The sequence below is a fragment of the Salvelinus alpinus genome, chromosome 25, assembly GCF_045679555.1.
Source record: "Salvelinus alpinus chromosome 25, SLU_Salpinus.1, whole genome shotgun sequence".
In the NCBI taxonomy this organism is placed as follows: domain Eukaryota; kingdom Metazoa; phylum Chordata; class Actinopteri; order Salmoniformes; family Salmonidae; genus Salvelinus; species Salvelinus alpinus.
Window position 1 is genome coordinate 42,984,813 of NC_092110.1, and position 19,627 is coordinate 43,004,439.

The following is a 19,627-nucleotide window of genomic DNA, read 5'->3' on the forward strand; positions in this document are numbered from 1 at the left end:
CTTGTTAGCTAGTAGTCTATGTCTTCACTGCACTGTTATGTCATGCAGCTAGTTAACTAGTAGTCTTTCACTGCACTGTTATGTCATGCAGCTAGTTAGCTAGTAGTCTTTCCCTGCACTGTTATGTCATGCAGCTAGTTAGCTAGTAGTCTTTCCCTGCACTGTTATGTCATGCAGCTAGTTAGCTAGTAGTCTTTCACTGCACTGTTAAGTCATGCAGCTTGTTAGCTAGTAGTCTAGGCCTTCACTGCACTGTTAAGTCATGCAGCTTGTTAGCTAGTAGTCTGTCTTCACTGCACTGTTAAGTCATGCAGCTTGTTAGCTAGTAGTCTTTCCCTGCACTGTTAAGTCATGCAGGTAGTTAGCTAGTAGTCTAGTCTTTCCCTGCACTGTTAAGTCATGCAGGTAGTTAGCTAGTAGTCTAGGCCTTCACTGCACTGTTAAGTCATGCAGCTTGTTAGCTAGTAGTCTTTCCCTGCACTGTTATGTCATGCAGCTAGTTAGCTAGTAGTCTTTCCCTGCACTGTTATGTCATGCAGCTAGTTAGCTAGTAGTCTTTCCCTGCACTGTTATGTCATGCAGCTAGTTAGCTAGTAGTCTAGTCTTTCCCTGCACTGTTATGTCATGCAGCTAGTTAGCTAGTAGTCTTTCCCTGCACTGTTATGTCATGCAGCTAGTTAGCTAGTAGTCTTTCACTGCACTGTTAAGTCATGCAGCTTGTTAGCTAGTAGTCTTTCCCTGCACTGTTAAGTCATGCAGGTAGTTAGCTAGTAGTCTAGTCTTTCCCTGCACTGTTAAGTCATGCAGGTAGTTAGCTAGTAGTCTAGGCCTTCACTGCACTGTTAAGTCATGCAGCTTGTTAGCTAGTAGTCTTTCACTGCACTGTTAAGTCATGCAGCTTGTTAGCTAGTAGTCTTTCACTGCACTGTTAAGTCATGCAGCTTGTTAGCTAGTAGTCTTTCACTGCACTGTTAAGTCATGCAGCTTGTTAGCTAGTAGTCTTTCACTGCACTGTTAAGTCATGCAGCTTGTTAGCTAGTAGTCTGTCTTCACTGCACTGTTATGTCATGCAGCTAGTTAGCTAGTAGTCTTTCACTGCACTGTTAAGTCATGCAGCTTGTTAGCTAGTAGTCTTTCACTGCACTTTTAAGTCATGCAGCTTGTTAGCTAGTAGTCTGTCTTCACTGCACTGTTATGTCATGCAGCTAGTTAGCTAGTAGTCTTTCACTGCACTGTTAAGTCATGCAGCTAGTTAGCTAGTAGTCTATGTCTTCACTGCACTGTTATGTCATGCAGCTAGTTAACTAGTAGTCTTTCACTGCACTGTTAAGTCATGCAGCTAGTTAGCTAGTAGTCTTTCCCTGCACTGTTAAGTCATGCAGCTAGTTAGCTAGTAGTCTATGTCTTCACTGTACTGTTAAGTCATGCAGCTAGTTAGCTAGTAGTCTTTCACTGCAAGAATGCTTTTTCCTCCCAGAGACTTTAATGTTTTTCCTCTAACTCAAACCGATGGAATTCTGCTGCCCACATCATGACGTATCACATTCCACAGTTAGATTGTCATCGCTGCCACTTTCTGACCTATTCGAATTTCTGTAATGAATCAATGTCAAGGAATCCCATTCAATTGAAACTTGGATTACAGGTTATGTCTGCTCTAATGCTATATGATACAGGGCCTTAAAGTATTCACACCCCTTGACTTTCTTTCACGTTTGTTGTTACAGCCTGAATTTAAAATGGATTAAGTTGAGATTTTGTGACACTGATCTACACACAATACCCCAATAATGTCAAATAATTCAGTTTTTTTTAAACATTTTTAGAAATGTGTTAAAAATTTAAAGCTGAAATGTCTTGAGTCTAAGTATTCAACCCCTTTGTTATGACAAGCCTAAATAAGTTCAGGAGTAAAAATGTGCTTAACGTGTCACATAATTAGTTGCATGGACTCACTCTGTGTGTGAAAATAGTGTTTAACATGATTTTTAAATGAGTACCCCATCTCTGTATCCCACACATACAATTATCTGTAAGTTCCCTTAGTCGAGCAGTCCTTAATGATTGACAAGCATACCCATAACATGATGCAGCCACCACTATGCTTGAAAATATGGGGAGTGATACTCAGTAATGTGTTGTATTGGATTTTCCCCAAACATAACACTTTGTATTCAGGGCAAAAAGTTAACATTTTTAAAACGTTTTGCCAAATTCTTTACTGTTTTACTTTAGTGCCTTATTGCAAACAGGATGCATGTTTTGAAATATATTTTATTCTGCACAGGCTTCCTTCTTTTCACTCTGTCAATTCGGTTAGTATTGTCAAATCAAATTGTATTGGTCGCATACACATATTTAGCAGATGTTATTGTGGGTGTAGTGAAATGCTTGTGTTTCTAGCTCCAACAGTGGAATAGTATCTAACGATTCACAACAATACACACACATCTAAAAGTAAAATAATGGAATTAAGTAATATATAAATATTAGATTCAGCAATATCGGAGTGGCATTAACTAAAATACATTAAAATAGAATACAGTAAATACATATGAGATGAATAAAGCAGTATTTAAACATTATTAAAGTGGCTAGTGATTCCAAGTCTATGTACAGTACCAGTCACAAGTTTGGACACACCTACTCATTCCAGGGTTTTTCTTTATTTTTACTATTTTCTACATTGTAGAATAATAGTGAAGACATCAACAATATGAAATAACACTTATGGAATCATGTAGTAACCAAACAAGTGTTAAACAAATTAAAATATATTTTATAATTGAGATTCTTTAAAATAGCCACCCTTTGCCTCGATGACCGGTTTGCACACTCTTGGCATTCTCTCAACCAGCTTCATGAGGTAGTCACCTGGAATGCATTTCAATCAACAGGTGTGCCTTTTTAATTTGTGGAACTTCTTTCCTTAATGCGTTTGAGCCAATCAGTTGTGTTGTGACAAGGTAGGGGTGGTATACAGAAGATAGCCCTATTTGGTAAAAGACCAAGTCCATATTATGGCAAGAACAGCTCAAATAAGCAAAGAGAAATGACAGTCCGTCATTACTTTAAGACATGAAGGTCAGTCAATCCGGAAAATGTGTTCAAGTGCAGTCGTAAAAACCATCAAACACTATGATGAAACTGGCTCACATGAGGACCGCCACAGGAAAGGAGGACCCAGAGTTACATCTGCTGCAGAGGATATATTCATTAGTTACCAGACTCAGAAATTGCAGCCCAAATAAATGCTTCACGGAGTTCAAGTAACAGACACATCTCAACATCAACAGTTCAGAGGAGACTGTGTGAATCAGGCCTTCATGGTCAAATTTCTGCAAAGAAACCACTACTAAAGGACACCAATAAGAAGAAAAAGAGACTTACTTGGGCCAAGGAACATGAGCAAGAAGGAGAGTGATGGAGTGCTACATCAGATAACCTGTCCTCCACAATCACCCGACCTCAACCCAATTGAGATGGTTTGGAATGAGTTGGACCGCAGAGTGAAGGAAAAGCAGCCAACACGTGCTCAGCATATGTGGCAACTCCTTCAAGACTGTTGGAAAAGCATTCCAAGTGAAGCTGGTTGAGAGAATGCCAAGAGTGTGCAAAGCTGTCATCAAGGCAAAAGTGGCTACTTTGAAGAATCTCAAATAAAATATATTTTCATTTATTTAACACTATTTTGGTTACTACATGATTCCATAAGTGTTATTTCGTAGTTTTGATGTCTTCACTATTATTCTACAAAGTAAAAAATAAAGATAAACCCTTGAATGAGTAGGTGTCCAAACTTTTGACTGGTACTTTATATAGGGCAGCAGCCTCTAAGGTGCAGGGTTGCGTAACCGGGTGGAAGCCGGCTAATGATGGCAAAGTAACTACAATGTTGTTGATCCATCCTCAGTTTTCTCCTATCACAGCAATTGAACTCTGTAACTGGTATTCAACTCTTACCCGACCGGGTCTGGAATATTTCTGCTTTTCTTTTCTACCTGATAACACACCTGGTGTCCCAGGTCTAAATCAGTCCCTGATTTGTCCCAGGTCTAAATCAGTCCCTGATTTGTCCCAGGTCTAAATCAGTCCCTGATTTAGAGGGGAACAATGTAAAATGGCAGTAGAACTGACCCACCTGGTGTCCTAGGTCTAAATCAGTCCCTGATTTAGAGGGGAACAATATAAAATGGCAGTAGAACTGATTTCCAGCTCCAGAGTTAATTTAGAGTTGTATAGGCCCCTCTGCAGAGCTCTGCTATGGGCTCGAGTATCACTAAATTGATCAGTAACATTTGGAAGCTGAGCCATTTGCTCGTGCTCTGCTGTGCAGTACAGTCATATCTGACTAAGATCATATCATGATGTCAGAAGTACTTCAACCCCGTCCAATAGAAGACAGGAGAGATTATTTCACAGAAAATAATAACGTTCCTTGAGTTGTCGGAGTTTAGAGTGACGAAAACTGCTAACTGCTCTCTCATGTCTCTTCCTTGAGTAGAGCAGCTCAAAGAGGAGCCGTTGCTATGGATACTCAAAGACTCAGAGAACCACGAGCAGAGCAGGCCAAAGAGGAGCCGTCGCTATGGATACTCACAGACTCAGAGAACCACGAGTAGAGCAGGCCAAAGAGGAGCCGTCGCTATGGATACTCACAGACTCAGAGAACCACGAGCAGAGCAGGCCAAAGAGGAGCCGTCGCTATGGATACTCACAGACTCAGAGAACCACGAGCAGAGCAGCCCAAAGAGGAGCCGTTGCTATGGATACGTAGACTCAGAGAACCATGAGCAGAGCGAGCTTTGTGCAGGGAGTGAGTGACTGACCGAGAGAAGCAGCTAATGGATTTACTAATGGAGGAAGTTATTTCTGGTTTCGGGCCGGGCCTTAAATGTTGCAGAAGCAATCGGGTCTGGGTGTAGCGTAGGGCCTGAACATTGTGGGCATGGGAAGGGCTTGGGCTTAAAATTCATGCCCGTGCAGGGCTCTAGTCTGCTGGTGTGTTGCTCAGTGAGGCTCAGGCCTAGTGTTCTCTTCTCTAAGCAGTGGCCAGCCATGCTGACGCGGAGACAAAAGGGAATGTTCATCCCAAACATGATCTTTTAACAAAACTAAGGTGATACAATGAATCATAACGTTAGTACCGACACAAGCTTGGCTAAGTCAGGTGGTCACCATAGAGATGTACTAGAGATATCATCTCTTTCCAATAGCAGCTTCTGTGACAGCATAGGCAGCTCCATTAAGGGCTATCAGGCTTTGGTACAAATGTGTCCTCTATCCAACTCTATGGTTGTCAGCCATGTTGCTAACCCCTCCCTCTCTCTGTCTGTCTCTCTGTCTCTCTCTCTGTCTCTCTCTCTGTCTCTCTCTCTGTCTCTCTCTCTCTGTCTCTCTGTCTCTGTCTCTGTCTCTTGTCTCTGTCTCTCTCTCTCGCTCTCTCTGTCTCTCTCTGTCTCTGTCTCTCTGTCTCTCTCTGTCTCTGTCTCTCTGTCTCTCTCTGTCTCTCTCTCTCCCTCTCTCTCTCTCGCCTTGACAGCCCCCGGGAGCGAGGACACGGTGACGTTTCGGCGTGAGCGTAGTACGTTCCGTCGGCAGGCGGTGCGGCGGCGGCACAACGCGGGGAGTAACCCCACGCCCCCCTCCTCCCTCATCGGATCACCTCTCAGGTACGCTCCGCAATGCATGCTGGGCCGTCCACGGACAGGCTCAGGGGTCGGGGTTAGCTGTGCATGTTGGCTAACGGACATGGAGGGAGTCCGGGAGGGTACCCTTTGCAGTGTATGTTGGGTAATCATAAAGGACAGGTGTATGGGGTTTCTGGGTAGAGCTGTGCATGTTGGGTAATGGACATGGAGCAGGTTGCCAATCTTCCCTTCCATCAACTTCTATCAAACTCTTTCCCACTCATTCCTTCCTCTAACTCCAGTGTAGGTCCTGTCCTGTCACTGGAAGGCAGGGAGGGGGGATTAGGTCCTGTCACTGGAAGGCAGGGAGGGGGGATTAGGTCCTGTCACTGGAAGGCAGGGAGGGGGATTAGGTCCTGTCACTGGAAGGCAGGGAGGGGGGATTAGGTCCTGTCACTGGAAGGCAGGGAGGGGGGATTAGGTCCTGCCACTGGAAGGCAGGGAGGGGGGATTAGGTCCTGTCACTGGAAGGCAGGGAGGGGGATTAGGTCCTGTCACTGGAAGGCAGGGAGGGGGGATTAGGTCCTGTCACTGGAAGGCAGGGAGGGGGATTAGGTCCTCTCCTCTATGCTGGAAGGCAGGGAGGGGGATTAGGTCCTGTCACTGGAAGGCAGGGAGGGGGGATTAGGTCCTGTCACTGGAAGGCAGGGAGGGGGATTAGGTCCTGTCACTGGAAGGCAGGGAGGGGGATTAGGTCCTGTCACTGGAAGGCAGGGAGGGGGATTAGGTCCTGTCACTGGAAGGCAGGGAGGGGGATTAGGTCCTGTCACTGGAAGGCAGGGAGGGGGGATTAGGTCCTGTCACTGGAAGGCAGGGAGGGGATTAGGTCCTGTCACTGGAAGGCAGGGAGGGGGATTAGGTCCTCTCCTCTACGCTGGAAGGCAGGGAGGGGGGATTAGGTCCTGTCACTGGAAGGCAGGGAGGGGGATTAGGTCCTGTCACTGGAAGGCAGGGAGGGGGGATTAGGTCCTGTCACTGGAAGGCAGGGAGGGGGGATTAGGTCCTGTCACTGGAAGGCAGGGAGGGGGATTAGGTCCTGTCACTGGAAGGCAGGGAGGGGGATTAGGTCCTGTCACTGGAAGGCAGGGAGGGGGATTAGGTCCTGTCACTGGAAGGCAGGGAGGGGAGATTAGGTCCTGTCACTGGAAGGCAGGGAGGGGGATTAGGTCCTCTCCTCTACGCTGGAAGGCAGGGAGGGGAGATTAGGTCCTGTCACTGGAAGGCAGGGAGGGGGATTAGGTCCTCTCCTCTACGCTGGAAGGCAGGGAGGGGAGATTAGGTCCTGTCACTGGAAGGCAGGGAGCGGGATTAGGTCCTGTCTTCTACACTGGAAGGCAGGGAGGGGGATTAGGTCCTGTCTTCTACACTGGAAGGCAGGGAGGGGGATTAGGTCCTCAACTCTACGCTGGAAGGCAGGGAGGGAGATTAGGTCCTCTCCTCTACGCTGGAAGGCAGGGAGGGGGATTAGGTCCTGTCACTGGAAGGCAGGGAGGGGGGATTAGGTCCTGTCACTGGAAGGCAGGGAGGGAGATTAGGTCCTCTCCTCTACGCTGGAAGGCAGGGAGGGGGATTAGGTCCTGTCACTGGAAGGCAGGGAGGGGGATTAGGTCCTGTCACTGGAAGGCAGGGAGGGGGATTAGGTCCTGTCACTGGAAGGCAGGGAGGGGGATTAGGTCCTGTCACTGGAAGGCAGGGAGGGGGATTAGGTCCTGTCACTGGAAGGCAGGGAGGGGGATTAGGTCCTCTCCTCTACGCTGGAAGGCAGGGAGGGGGGATTAGGTCCTGTCACTGGAAGGCAGGGAGGGGATTAGGTCCTGTCACTGGAAGGCAGGGAGGGGGATTAGGTCCTCTCCTCTACGCTGGAAGGCAGGGAGGGGGGATTAGGTCCTGTCACTGGAAGGCAGGGAGGGGGATTAGGTCCTGTCACTGGAAGGCAGGGAGGGGGGATTAGGTCCTGTCACTGGAAGGCAGGGAGGGGGGATTAGGTCCTGTCACTGGAAGGCAGGGAGGGGGATTAGGTCCTGTCACTGGAAGGCAGGGAGGGGGATTAGGTCCTGTCACTGGAAGGCAGGGAGGGGGATTAGGTCCTGTCACTGGAAGGCAGGGAGGGGAGATTAGGTCCTGTCACTGGAAGGCAGGGAGGGGGATTAGGTCCTCTCCTCTACGCTGGAAGGCAGGGAGGGGAGATTAGGTCCTGTCACTGGAAGGCAGGGAGGGGGATTAGGTCCTCTCCTCTACGCTGGAAGGCAGGGAGGGGAGATTAGGTCCTGTCACTGGAAGGCAGGGAGCGGGATTAGGTCCTGTCTTCTACACTGGAAGGCAGGGAGGGGGATTAGGTCCTGTCTTCTACACTGGAAGGCAGGGAGGGGGATTAGGTCCTCAACTCTACGCTGGAAGGCAGGGAGGGAGATTAGGTCCTCTCCTCTACGCTGGAAGGCAGGGAGGGGGATTAGGTCCTGTCACTGGAAGGCAGGGAGGGGGGATTAGGTCCTGTCACTGGAAGGCAGGGAGGGAGATTAGGTCCTCTCCTCTACGCTGGAAGGCAGGGAGGGGGATTAGGTCCTGTCACTGGAAGGCAGGGAGGGGGATTAGGTCCTGTCACTGGAAGGCAGGGAGGGGGATTAGGTCCTGTCACTGGAAGGCAGGGAGGGGGATTAGGTCCTGTCACTGGAAGGCAGGGAGGGGGATTAGGTCCTGTCACTGGAAGGCAGGGAGGGGGATTAGGTCCTGTCACTGGAAGGCAGGGAGGGGGATTAGGTCCTGTCACTGGAAGGCAGGGAGGGGGGATTAGGTCCTGTCTTCTACGCTGGAAGGCAGGGAGGGGGATTAGGTCCTGTCACTGGAAGGCAGGGAGGGGGATTAGGTCCTCTCCTCTACGCTGGAAGGCAGGGAGGGGAGATTAGGTCCTGTCACTGGAAGGCAGGGAGGGGGATTAGGTCCTGTCACTGGAAGGCAGGGAGGGGGATTAGGTCCTGTCACTGGAAGGCAGGGAGGGGGATTAGGTCCTGTCACTGGAAGGCAGGGAGGGGGATTAGGTCCTGTCACTGGAAGGCAGGGAGGGGGGATTAGGTCCTGTCTTCTACGCTGGAAGGCAGGGAGGGGGATTAGGTCCTCTCCTCTACGCTGGAAGGCAGGGAGGGGAGATTAGGTCCTGTCACTGGAAGGCAGGGAGGGGGATTCATTGTACCATGGCCTCATGGCATCATGATGTGTTTCTCTCTGCCTCCAACTCTTTCCATTCTCCTGCATGAGTTTGTTTCTCTTTTGGGGTTTTCAATCTGTTTCTCCTTTACTTCCCAAATCGTTCTATTTCCTGTGTTATTTCGAGGAGCAGAAACAAGGGAACTCCTAACAGACAAATGCTGAGCTGGTCGGCCAAGCATGTGTCCCAAGGCGAGGAGGAGGTGGGGGTGGGGGTAGAGGAGGTGGGGGTAGAGGAGGTGGGGGTGGGGGTAGAGGAGGTGGGGGTGGGGGTAGAGGAGGTGGGGGTAGTGGGGGTAGAGGGGGTGGGGGTAGAGGAGGTGGGGGTGGAGGTGGGTGTAGAGGGGGTGGGGGTGGGGGTAGAGGAGGTGGAGGAGGAGGTGGGGGTAGAGGAGGTGGAGGAGGAGGTGGGGGTAGAGGAGGTGGAGGTGGGGGAGGTGGAGGTGGGGGTGGAGGAGGTGGGGGTAGAGGAGGTGGGGGTAGAGGAGGTGGGGGTGGGGGTAGAGGAGGTGGAGGTGGAGGTGGGGGTAGAGGAGGTGGAGGTGGGGGTAGAGGAGGTGGAGGTGAGGGTAGAGGTGGGGGTGGTAGAGATGGGGGTGGGGGTAGAGGAGGTGGGGGTGGTAGAGGTGGGGGTGAGGGTAGAGGAGGTGGGGGTAGAGGAGGTGGGGGAGGAGGTGGAGGTGGTAGAGGAAGTGGGGGTGGTAGAGGAAGTGGTGGTGGTAGAGGAGGATGTAGAGGAGGACGGCATGCTAATATTTGGGATGACGAGGTAACGAGGGGTTTCTTTAAGGATCGGCAGAGTGTTAGAGAAGCAGTTTTGAGACTGTTTAGCATTTAGAATCTTATTGACCCCAGACTGCCAGTGGCTGACAGGCTCCTTTCCCCTCGTTTACATTTCAGTGGCTAAGTAACATTTAGAAATGTGATCTCGCAGGGGAATAGCACAAAAACTTATTTGACTTTAGTTATGTCCAGGAAAGTGCAGCAGCATATGGTTGGAGATTCCCAAGACATTAGATAAATTAGGACACCTCCGTGGTTGGAAGGGTCACTTTCTGATGGGAAATGGGGTGGAATAATAAATCTCTCAAATTTGGAGTGAAATCTACACAGCTTCCAGTGCCAAGATCAGGACACCTGGGGACTATTGTCAAAGGACACAGCGTTTTGTACGGCACAAATAGTCTGCATCTACCGGGGGGAGGACAAGAGGAAGCTGACTTTTTAAAGTATAGATTTTAAAGATGGACGGATGCTATAGCATCGACATCCCCCTCCCCCTGGAGTGCATCCTGAGGACAGTAACCTGCCAGGTCAGGACGCTTTGTCTTATTGAGCCGATCGAGCTGAGGCCTACTGCCATGCATATCTCTGAGAGGGATGGTATGGAAGCCAACAGTAGAGACTTGTAGTGGAGGGTATACGAGGGTAAACGCACTTATTCTTCGGTGGGAATTGCGTATACTCACTTAATCCCCATGATGCGTATCAAGATAGTGTAGTGAAGGGTATCAATTAATACAACTGATAGAACAGATCAGAATGTTCAGCTTAAAATGTTGATAAACTATATTTATTCGCAGTTTAGGCGCAGCAATGTGCACACGGCGGTAAGCTCGTGAATGTTCCAAACATTTCAATTTTGCAGGAAAAAAACACGGTTCTGAAATGCACTCAGGCACATGGATGCGGTTTCATGGACCGATGGAAATATCCGTTGTAGAAAGACGGGGAGATCTAAAGATGCAGACACCTAGCCCTGTTTGGTTAGCAGTGTTTCTATAATAACTATCGTAGGTTGCTATTAGAGACCAGGATAATGCCTTTGGCTGCTAGACAATGAAAGAAAACCAATAGAACAGGAGAACATTTGAGGAATCAATCAAATGTATTTATATAGCCCTTCTTACATCAGCTGATATCTCAAAGTGCTGTACAGAAACCCAGCCTAAAAACCCCAAACAGCAAGCAATGCAGGTGTAGAAGCACGGTGGCTAGGAAAAACTCCCTAGAAAGGCCAAAACCTAGGAAGAAACCTAGAGAGGAACCAAGCTATGAGGGGTGGCCAGTCCTCTTCTGGCTGTGCCGGGTGGAGATTATAACAGAACCAAACAACAGGGCTAGGTGTCTGTACTATAGAAACACCACTAACCAAACAGGGCTAGGTGTCTGTACTATAGAAACATCACTAACCAAACAGGACTAGGTGTCTGTACTATAGTAACATCACTAACCAAACAGGACTAGGTGTCTGTACTATAGTAACACCGCTAACCAAACAGGGCTAGGTGTCTGTACTATAGAAACACCACTAACCAAACAGGGCTAGGTGTCTGTACTATAGAAACACCGCTAACCAAACAGGACTAGGTGTCTGTACTATAGTAACACCGCTAACCAAACAGGACTAGGTGTCTGTACTATAGTAACACCACTAACCAAACAGGACTAGGTGTCTGTACTATAGAAACACCACTAACCAAACAGGGCTAGGTGTCTGTACTATAGAAACACCGCTAACCAAACAGGACTAGGTGTCTGTACTATAGTAACACCGCTAACCAAACAGGGCTAGGTGTCTGTACTATAGAAACACCACTAACCAAACAGGGCTAGGTGTCTGTACTATAGAAACACCGCTAACCAAACAGGACTAGGTGTCTGTACTATAGTAACACCGCTAACCAAACAGGACTAGGTGTCTGTACTATAGTAACACCACTAACCAAACAGGACTAGGTGTCTGTACTATAGAAACACCACTAACCAAACAGGGCTAGGTGTCTGTACTATAGAAACACCACTAACCAAACAGGGCTAGGTGTCTGTACTATAGAAACACCGCTAACCAAACAGCAGGACTAGGTGTCTGTACTATAGAAACACCACTAACCAAACAGGGCTAGGTGTCTGTACTATAGAAACACCGCTAACCAAACAGGACTAGGTGTCTGTACTATAGAAACACCACTAACCAAACAGGACTAGGTGTCTGTACTATAGAAACACCACTAACCAAACAGGACTAGGTGTCTGTACTATAGAAACACCACTAACCAAACAGGACTAGGTGTCTGTACTATAGAAACACCACTAACCAAACAGGGCTAGGTGTCTGTACTATAGAAACACCGCTAACCAAACAGGGCTAGGTGTCTGTACTATAGAAACACCGCTAACCAAACAGGACTAGGTGTCTGTACTATAGTAACACCACTAACCAAACAGGACTAGGTGTCTGTACTATAGAAACACCACTAACCAAACAGGGCTAGGTGTCTGTACTATAGAAACACCACTAACCAAACAGGGCTAGGTGTCTGTACTATAGAAACACCGCTAACCAAACAGGACTAGGTGTCTGTACTATAGAAACACCACTAACCAAACAGGACTAGGTGTCTGTACTATAGAAACACCACTAACCAAACAGGACTAGGTGTCTGTACTATAGAAACACCGCTAACCAAACAGGACTAGGTGTCTGTACTATAGTAACACCGCTAACCAAACAGGACTAGGTGTCTGTACTATAGTAACACCACTAACCAAACAGGACTAGGTGTCTGTACTATAGAAACACCACTAACCAAACAGGACTAGGTGTCTGTACTATAGAAACACCGCTAACCAAACAGGACTAGGTGTCTGTACTATAGAAACACCACTAACCAAACAGGACTAGGTGTCTGTACTATAGAAACACCACTAACCAAACAGGACTAGGTGTCTGTACTATAGAAACACCGCTAACCAAACAGGGCTAGGTGTCTGTACTATAGAAACACCACTAACCAAACAGCAGGACCTGATCCCTTGAATTAAAGGGTAAGTACACTAAAAAAATCTAAATTTCTTAATGTTTATCCCAGACCTCAACAGTTGTGTCCTGTTGTGGTTTAAGCAGTGACATAACATAACAACTCTCTGAAACCTTGTGAATTTGTGACTCCGTTGACAGCCTCATTTATTGGTTTCAATAGTAGACCTACTATTAGCCTACTTCCACAGTACAGCTTGGGTTAGCCTGACTGTCAAATACCAATATAGGATGGATCATTTTAGGTCATTCAGAGTTTATGTCACCGTTTCTCAGAACTTTTCATTCAGGTCGCCTTTCCGTTGCCGGGGCGTGCCGTTTGTTTTAGTTTGCTAAATTAGAGTTTACCCACGTCTCCAGGCACCACTACACCCCTGGGGACTTGGGGCGTGTCACAAATGACAGCATATTCCCTATGTAGTGCACTACTTTAGACCAGGGCCCTATGGCACCCTATTCCCTATATAGTGCACTACTTTAGACCAGAGGCCTATTCTCCCTCCTGCTCCCCCACCCTGTACCAGCCTTCTATTGGTGTACCAGCCTCCTGCTCCTCCTCCCTGTACCAGCCTTCTATTGGTGTACCAGCCTCCTGCTCCTCCTCCCTGTACCAGCCGTCTAGTGGTGGACCAGCCTTCTAGTGGTGGACCAGCCTTCTAGTGGTGGACCAGCCTTCTAGTAGTGCACCAGCCTTCTAGTGGTGGACCAGCCTTCTAGTAGTGCACCAGCCTTCTAGTGGTGGACCAGCCTTCTAGTGGTGGACCAGCCTTCTAGTGGTGGACCAGCCTTCTAGTGGTGGACCAGCCTTCTAGCCTTCTAGTGGTGGACCAGCCTTGTAGTGGTGGACCAGCCTTCTAGCCTTCTAGTGGTGGACCAGCCTTGTAGTGGTGGACCAGCCTTCTAGCCTTCTAGTGGTGGACCAGCCTTCTAGCCTTCTAGTGGTGGACCAGCCTTCTAGCCTTCTAGTGGTGGACCAGCCTTCTAGTGGTGGACCAGCCTTCTAGTGGTGGACCAGCCTTCTAGCCTTCTAGTGGTGGACCAGCCTTCTAGTGGTGGACCAGCCTTCTAGTGGTGGACCAGCCTTCTAGTGGTGGACCAGCCTTCTAGCCTTCTAGTGGTGGACCAGCCTTCTAGTGGTGGACCAGCCTTCTAGTGGTGGACCAGCCTTCTAGCCTTCTAGTGGTGGACCAGCCTTCTAGTGGTGGACCAGCCTTCTAGTGGTGGACCAGCCTTCTAGTGGTGGACCAGCCTTCTAGCCTTCTAGTGGTGGACCGGCCTTCTAGTGGTGGACCGGCCTTCTAGTGGTGGACCGGCCTTCTAGTGGTGGACCGGCCTTCTAGTGGTGGACCGGCCTTCTAGTGGTGGACCGGCCTTCTAGTGGTGGACCGGCCTTCTAGTGGTGGACCGGCCTTCTAGTGGTGGACCGGCCTTCTAGTGGTGGACCACCCTTCTAGCCTTCTAGTGGTGGACCGGCCTTCTAGTGGTGGACCAGCCTCCTGCTTCTCCCTCCTGCTCCTCCTCCCTGTACCAGCCTTCTAGTGGTGGACGAGCCTTCTAGTGGTGGACGAGCCTTCTAGTGGTGGACCAGCCTTCTAGTGGTGGACCGGCCTTCTAGTGGTGGACGAGCCTTCTAGTGGTGCACCAGCCTTCTAGTGGTGGACCAGCCTTCTAGTGGTGGACCAGCCTTCTAGCCTTCTAGTGGTGGACCAGCCTTCTAGCCTTCTAGTGGTGGACCAGCCTTCTAGCCTTCTAGTGGTGCACCAGCCTTCTAGTGGTGGACCAGCCTTCTAGTGGTGGACCGGCCTTCTAGTGGTGGACCGGCCATCTAGTGGTGGACCACCCTTCTAGCCTTCTAGTGGTGGAGCAGCCTTCTAGTGGTGGACCAGCCATCTAGCCTTCTGGTGGTGGACCAGCCTTCTAGTGGTGGACCAGCCTTCTAGTGGTGGACCAGCCTTCTAGTGGTGGACCAGCCATCTAGTGGTGGACCAGCCTTCTAGCCTTCTAGTGGTGGACCAGCCTTGTAGTGGTGGACCAGCCTTGTAGTGGTGGACCAGCCTTGTAGTGGTGGACCAGCCTTGTAGTGGTGGACCAGCCTTGTAGTGGTGGACCAGCCTTGTAGTGGTGGACCGGCCTTCTAGGGGTGCACCGGCCTTCTAGGGGTGTACCGGCCTTCTAGGGGTGTACCGGCCTTCTAGGGGTGTACCGGCCTTCTAGGGGTGTGCCGGCCTTCTAGGGGTGCACCGGCCTTCTAGGGGTGCACCGGCCTTGTAGGGGTGGACCGGCCTTCTCCCTCCTGCTTCTCCTCCCTGTACCGGCCTTCTAGGGGTGCACCGGCCTTGTAGGGGTGGACCGGCCTTCTCCCTCCTGCTTCTCCTCCCTGTACCAGATTTCTAGGGGTGGACCGGCCTTGTAGTGGTGGACCGGCCTTCTCCCTCCTGCTTCTCCTCCCTGTACCAGATTTCTAGGGGTGGACCGTCCTTGTAGTGGTGGACCGGCCTTCTCCCTCCTGCTTCTCCTCCCTCTGCCAGATTTCTATTGGTGTACCAGCCTTCTAGTGGTGGACCAGCCGTCTAGTGGTGGAGCAGCCTTCTAGCCTTCTAGTGGTGGACCAGCCTTCTAGCCTTCTAGTGGTGGACCAGCCTTGTAGTGTTGGACCAGCCTTGTAGTGGTGGACCAGCCTTGTAGTGGTGGACCAGCCTTGTAGTGGTGGACCAGCCGTGTAGTGGTGGACCAGCCTTGTAGTGGTGGACCAGCCTTGTAGTGGTGGACCAGCCTTGTAGTGGTGGACCAGCCTTGTAGTGGTGGACCAGCCATGTAGTGGTGGACCAGCCTTGTAGTGGTGGACCAGCCTTGTAGTGGTGGACCAGCCTTGTAGTGGGGGACCAGCCTTGTAGTGGGGGACCAGCTTTCTATCCTTCTGGTGGTGCACCGGCCTTCTAGGGGTGCACCGGCCTTCTAGGGGTGCACCGGCCTTCTAGGGGTGTACCGGCCTTCTAGGGGTGCACCGGCCTTCTAGGGGTGTACCGGCCTTCTAGGGGTGCACCGGCCTTCTAGGGGTGCACCGGCCTTCTAGGGGTGCAACGGCCTTCTAGGGGTGCACCGGCCTTCTAGTGGTGTACCGGCCTTCTAGGGGTGCACCGGCCTTCTAGGGGTGCACCGACCTTCTAGGGGTGCACCGGCCTTCTAGGGGTGCAACGGCCTTCTAGGGGTGCACCGGCCTTCTAGGGGTGCACCGGCCTTCTAGGGGTGCACCGACCTTCTAGGGGTGCACCGGCCTTCTAGGGGTGCACCGGCCTTCTAGGGGTGCACCGGCCTTCTAGGGGTGAACCCAATCACCTGCTGTATCTCTGACTGAGTACCCGTCCTCCCCCTTTCCTGTGTACTTTCTTAGTCTTATTTTATAAATGTCCTATTGGATTCCCTGCTCTTATTCTCACAACATATTTCCCCTTATATAGTTTATCTGATCTTTAAAACATTTGATATCTAACTAGTGTTTATCTCCTTCCTCCATGTCTCATGTGTCTTGTTACCGTGCTTCACCTCCCATACTGTCTAATGTATCTCCTCTTTCTCCCTGTCCTCGTTCCCATGTCCCCCTCTCCTCCTGTCCCTGTCACTCTTCTCCCCCGTTCAGTCTTCAGGAGGCTCTCAGCCAGGCCTCTCAGCCTTCTACTTCCCAGGTGAAAGGTCAGCCGTCCAGAACCCCGTCCCAGGTGACCGTGCTGAGCGCTAGCGCCTCCCTGCTGGCCAGGAATGGAAGTGCACACCTGGAGGGCTCTCAGGACAAGGCCTCTACCGTAGGCACTACCAGCCTGCAGGATGACTTCGGTAGGGAAGTGTAATATAATGTACTACAGTACCCATAATGCTCTACCAGCCTGCAGCATGACATCAGTAGGGAAGTGTAATATAATGTACTACAGTACCCATAATGCTCTACCAGCCTGCAGCATGACATCAGTAGGGATGTGTAATATAATGTACTACAGTACCCATAATGCTCTACCAGCCTGCAGGATGACTTCTGTAGGGAAGTGTAGCGTGATGTACTACGATACCCACAATGCTCTACCAGCCTGCAGGATGACTTCTGTAGGGAAGCCAATTTGTAAGTCGCTCTGGATAAGAGCGTCTGCTAAATGACTTAAATGTAAATGTAAGTGTAATATAATGTACTACAGTACCCATAATGCACTACCAGCCTGCAGGATGACATCAGTAGGGAAGTGTAATATAATGTACTACAGTACCCATAATGCACTACCAGCCTGCATGATGACTTCTGTAGGGAAGTGTAATATAATGTACTACAGTACCCATAATGCTCTACCAGCCTGCAGTATGACATCAGTAGGGAAGTGTAATATAATGTACTACAGTACCCATAATGCTCTACCAGCCTGCAACATGACATCAGTAGGGAAGTGTAACATAATGCTCTACCAGCCTGCAGGATGACATCAGTAGGGAAGTGTAATATAATGTACTACAGTACCCATAATGCTGTACCAGCCTGCAACATGACATCAGTAGGGAAGTGTAATATAATGTACTACAGTACCCATAATGCTCTACCAGCCTGCAACATGACATCAGTAGGGAAGTGTAACATAATTTACGGCCTTTGTGACGACGGTCCAGTCAGGGACGGCCTTTGTGAAGACTGAACATGTTCATGGCAAGATATTTACCTGCTGGAGCGCGTGCTACGGGTGGGTGTTGCTATGTTGACCAGTGAGCTGAGATAAGGCGGGGCTTTACCTAGCATAGACTTATAGATGACATGGAGCCAGTGGGTTTGGCGTCGAGTATGAAGCGAGGGCCAGCCAACGAGAGCATACAGGTCGCAGTGGTGGGTAGTATATGGGGCTTTGGTGACAAAACAGATGGCACTGTGATAGACTGCATCCAATTTGCTGAGTAGAGTGTTGGAGGCTATTTTGTAAATGACATCGCAGAAGTCAAGGATCGGTAGGATAGTCAGTTTTACGAGGGTATTTTTGGCAGCATGAGTGAAGGATGCTTTGTTGCGAAATAGGAAGCCGATTCTGGATTTAATTTTGGATTGGAGATGCTTAATGTGAGTCTGGAAGGAGAGTTTACAGTCTAGCCAGACACCTAGGTATTTGTAGTTGTCCACATATTCTAAGTCAGAACTGTCGGAGGACCCGAAACACAACCCAACCAAGCCGCACTGCTTCTTGACACAATACCAACTTTAACCCGGAAGCCAGCCACACCAATGAGAAAACACCGTAACACCTGACGACCGTGTCAGCGATCACTACGCCTGGCCCGCCACAGGAGTCGAACCCAGGATCTTTAGTGGTACAGCTAGCACTGTGACAGAGTGTTAGACCACTGAGCCACTCGGGAGGCAGCAGTTTTTTCACTTGTTATGATTAAGTTAGTTTAGCGGCCAGCTATCTAAACTCGTAGTAATCATGGTCGAATTACAGACCGGTGGACCCCAATTGATTTTGTTAGTCACTCAGTCAAATATTATTATTCAAATTGCTAAATCTTCTGTCCTCCCCATGGGATTGTTGTTGTTGTAGAATTGCAGCAAACTTGCCACTAAAATGTTTTGCTCGCATTGTGGCGGGGGCCCCACCCCACCAACAAAATGTTGCTTAGGGCCTCCAAAAGGCTCGGACCGGCCCTGCCTATGGATGTGGGTACACAAACCCCCGAGACACTGTGGCCCCCCCCTCAAACCCAATCAAAGTTGTCCATCCCTGTCATAAACCCTCACAGTTCCAGAATGGGGTGAAAATGGCAGCCATATTGGTCAGGGAAGAATCCAAACCAGTCTAATTGGAGTTAATGGCAGTAGAGGTAGAATCCTGATTTTTTTTGCGCTGAACAAAAAATATAAACACAACATGTAATTGGTCCCAATGTTTAAAAGATCCAAGAAATTTTCCAGACGCACAAAAAGCTTATTTCTCTCAAATGTTTTGTGCACAAATGTGTTTACATCCCTGTTAGTGAGCATTTCTCCTTTGCCAAGATTAATCCATCCACCTGACAGGTGTGGCATATCAAGTAGCTGATTAAACAGCATGATCATTACACAGGTGCACCTTGTGCCGGGAAGAATAAAAAGCCACTCTAAAATGTTCCGTTTTGTCACACAACACAATGCCACAGATGTACGTTTTTTTAGGGAGCATGCAAATGGCACGCTGACAGCAGGAATGTTCCCCAGAGCTGTTGCCAGAGAATTTACTGTTAATTTCTCTACCATAAGCCGCCTCCAACGTCATTTTAGAGAATTTGGCAGTATATCCAACCCGGCATCACAACTGCAAACCTACGTGTAACGACGCCAGCCCAGGACCTCCACAACCGTCTCAGGGAAGCTCATCTGCATGCTCGTCGTCCTCACCAGGGTCTTGACCTGACTGCAGTTCGGCGTCGTAACCGACTTCAGTGGACAAATGCTCACCTTCGATGACCACTGGAACGCTGGAGAAGTGTGCTCTTCACGGATTAATTACGGTTTCAACTGTACCTGGCAGATGGCAGATAGCGTGTATGGTATCTTGTGGGCGAGCGAGGTTTGCTGATGTCAACATTGTGAACAGAGTGCCCCATGGTGGGGTTATGGTATGGGCATGCATAAGTTACGGACAGCAAACACAATTCTATTTTATTGATGGCGATTTGTAGTCACAGAAATTCTGTGATGAGATCCTTGAGGCCCGTTGTTGTGTCATTTATCCGCCGCCATCACCTCATGTTTCAGCCCCATGTCGCAAGGATCTGTACACAATTCCTGGAAGCTGAAAATGTCCCAGTTCCGTGGCCAGCATACTTACCAAACATGTCACCCATTGAGCATGTTTGGGATGCTCTGGATCGACATTTACGACAGTATGTTCCAATTCCCCCAAATATCGAGGAACTT

General features: G+C 49.4%; 1 protein-coding gene across 2 annotated transcripts in view; it reads left to right on the forward strand.

Moving 5' to 3' along the window:
- Positions 1–19,627, forward strand: part of pcnx1 (pecanex 1) — a 142,257-nt gene that overhangs the window by 28,542 nt on the left and 94,088 nt on the right. For both annotated transcript variants that reach the window (XM_071366861.1, XM_071366862.1), the window contains 2 exons: positions 5,543–5,672; positions 16,349–16,542. In XM_071366861.1, coding sequence (XP_071222962.1) covers positions 5,543–5,672; positions 16,349–16,542 — 324 coding nt within the window. The remainder of the gene's footprint in view (positions 1–5,542; positions 5,673–16,348; positions 16,543–19,627) is intronic.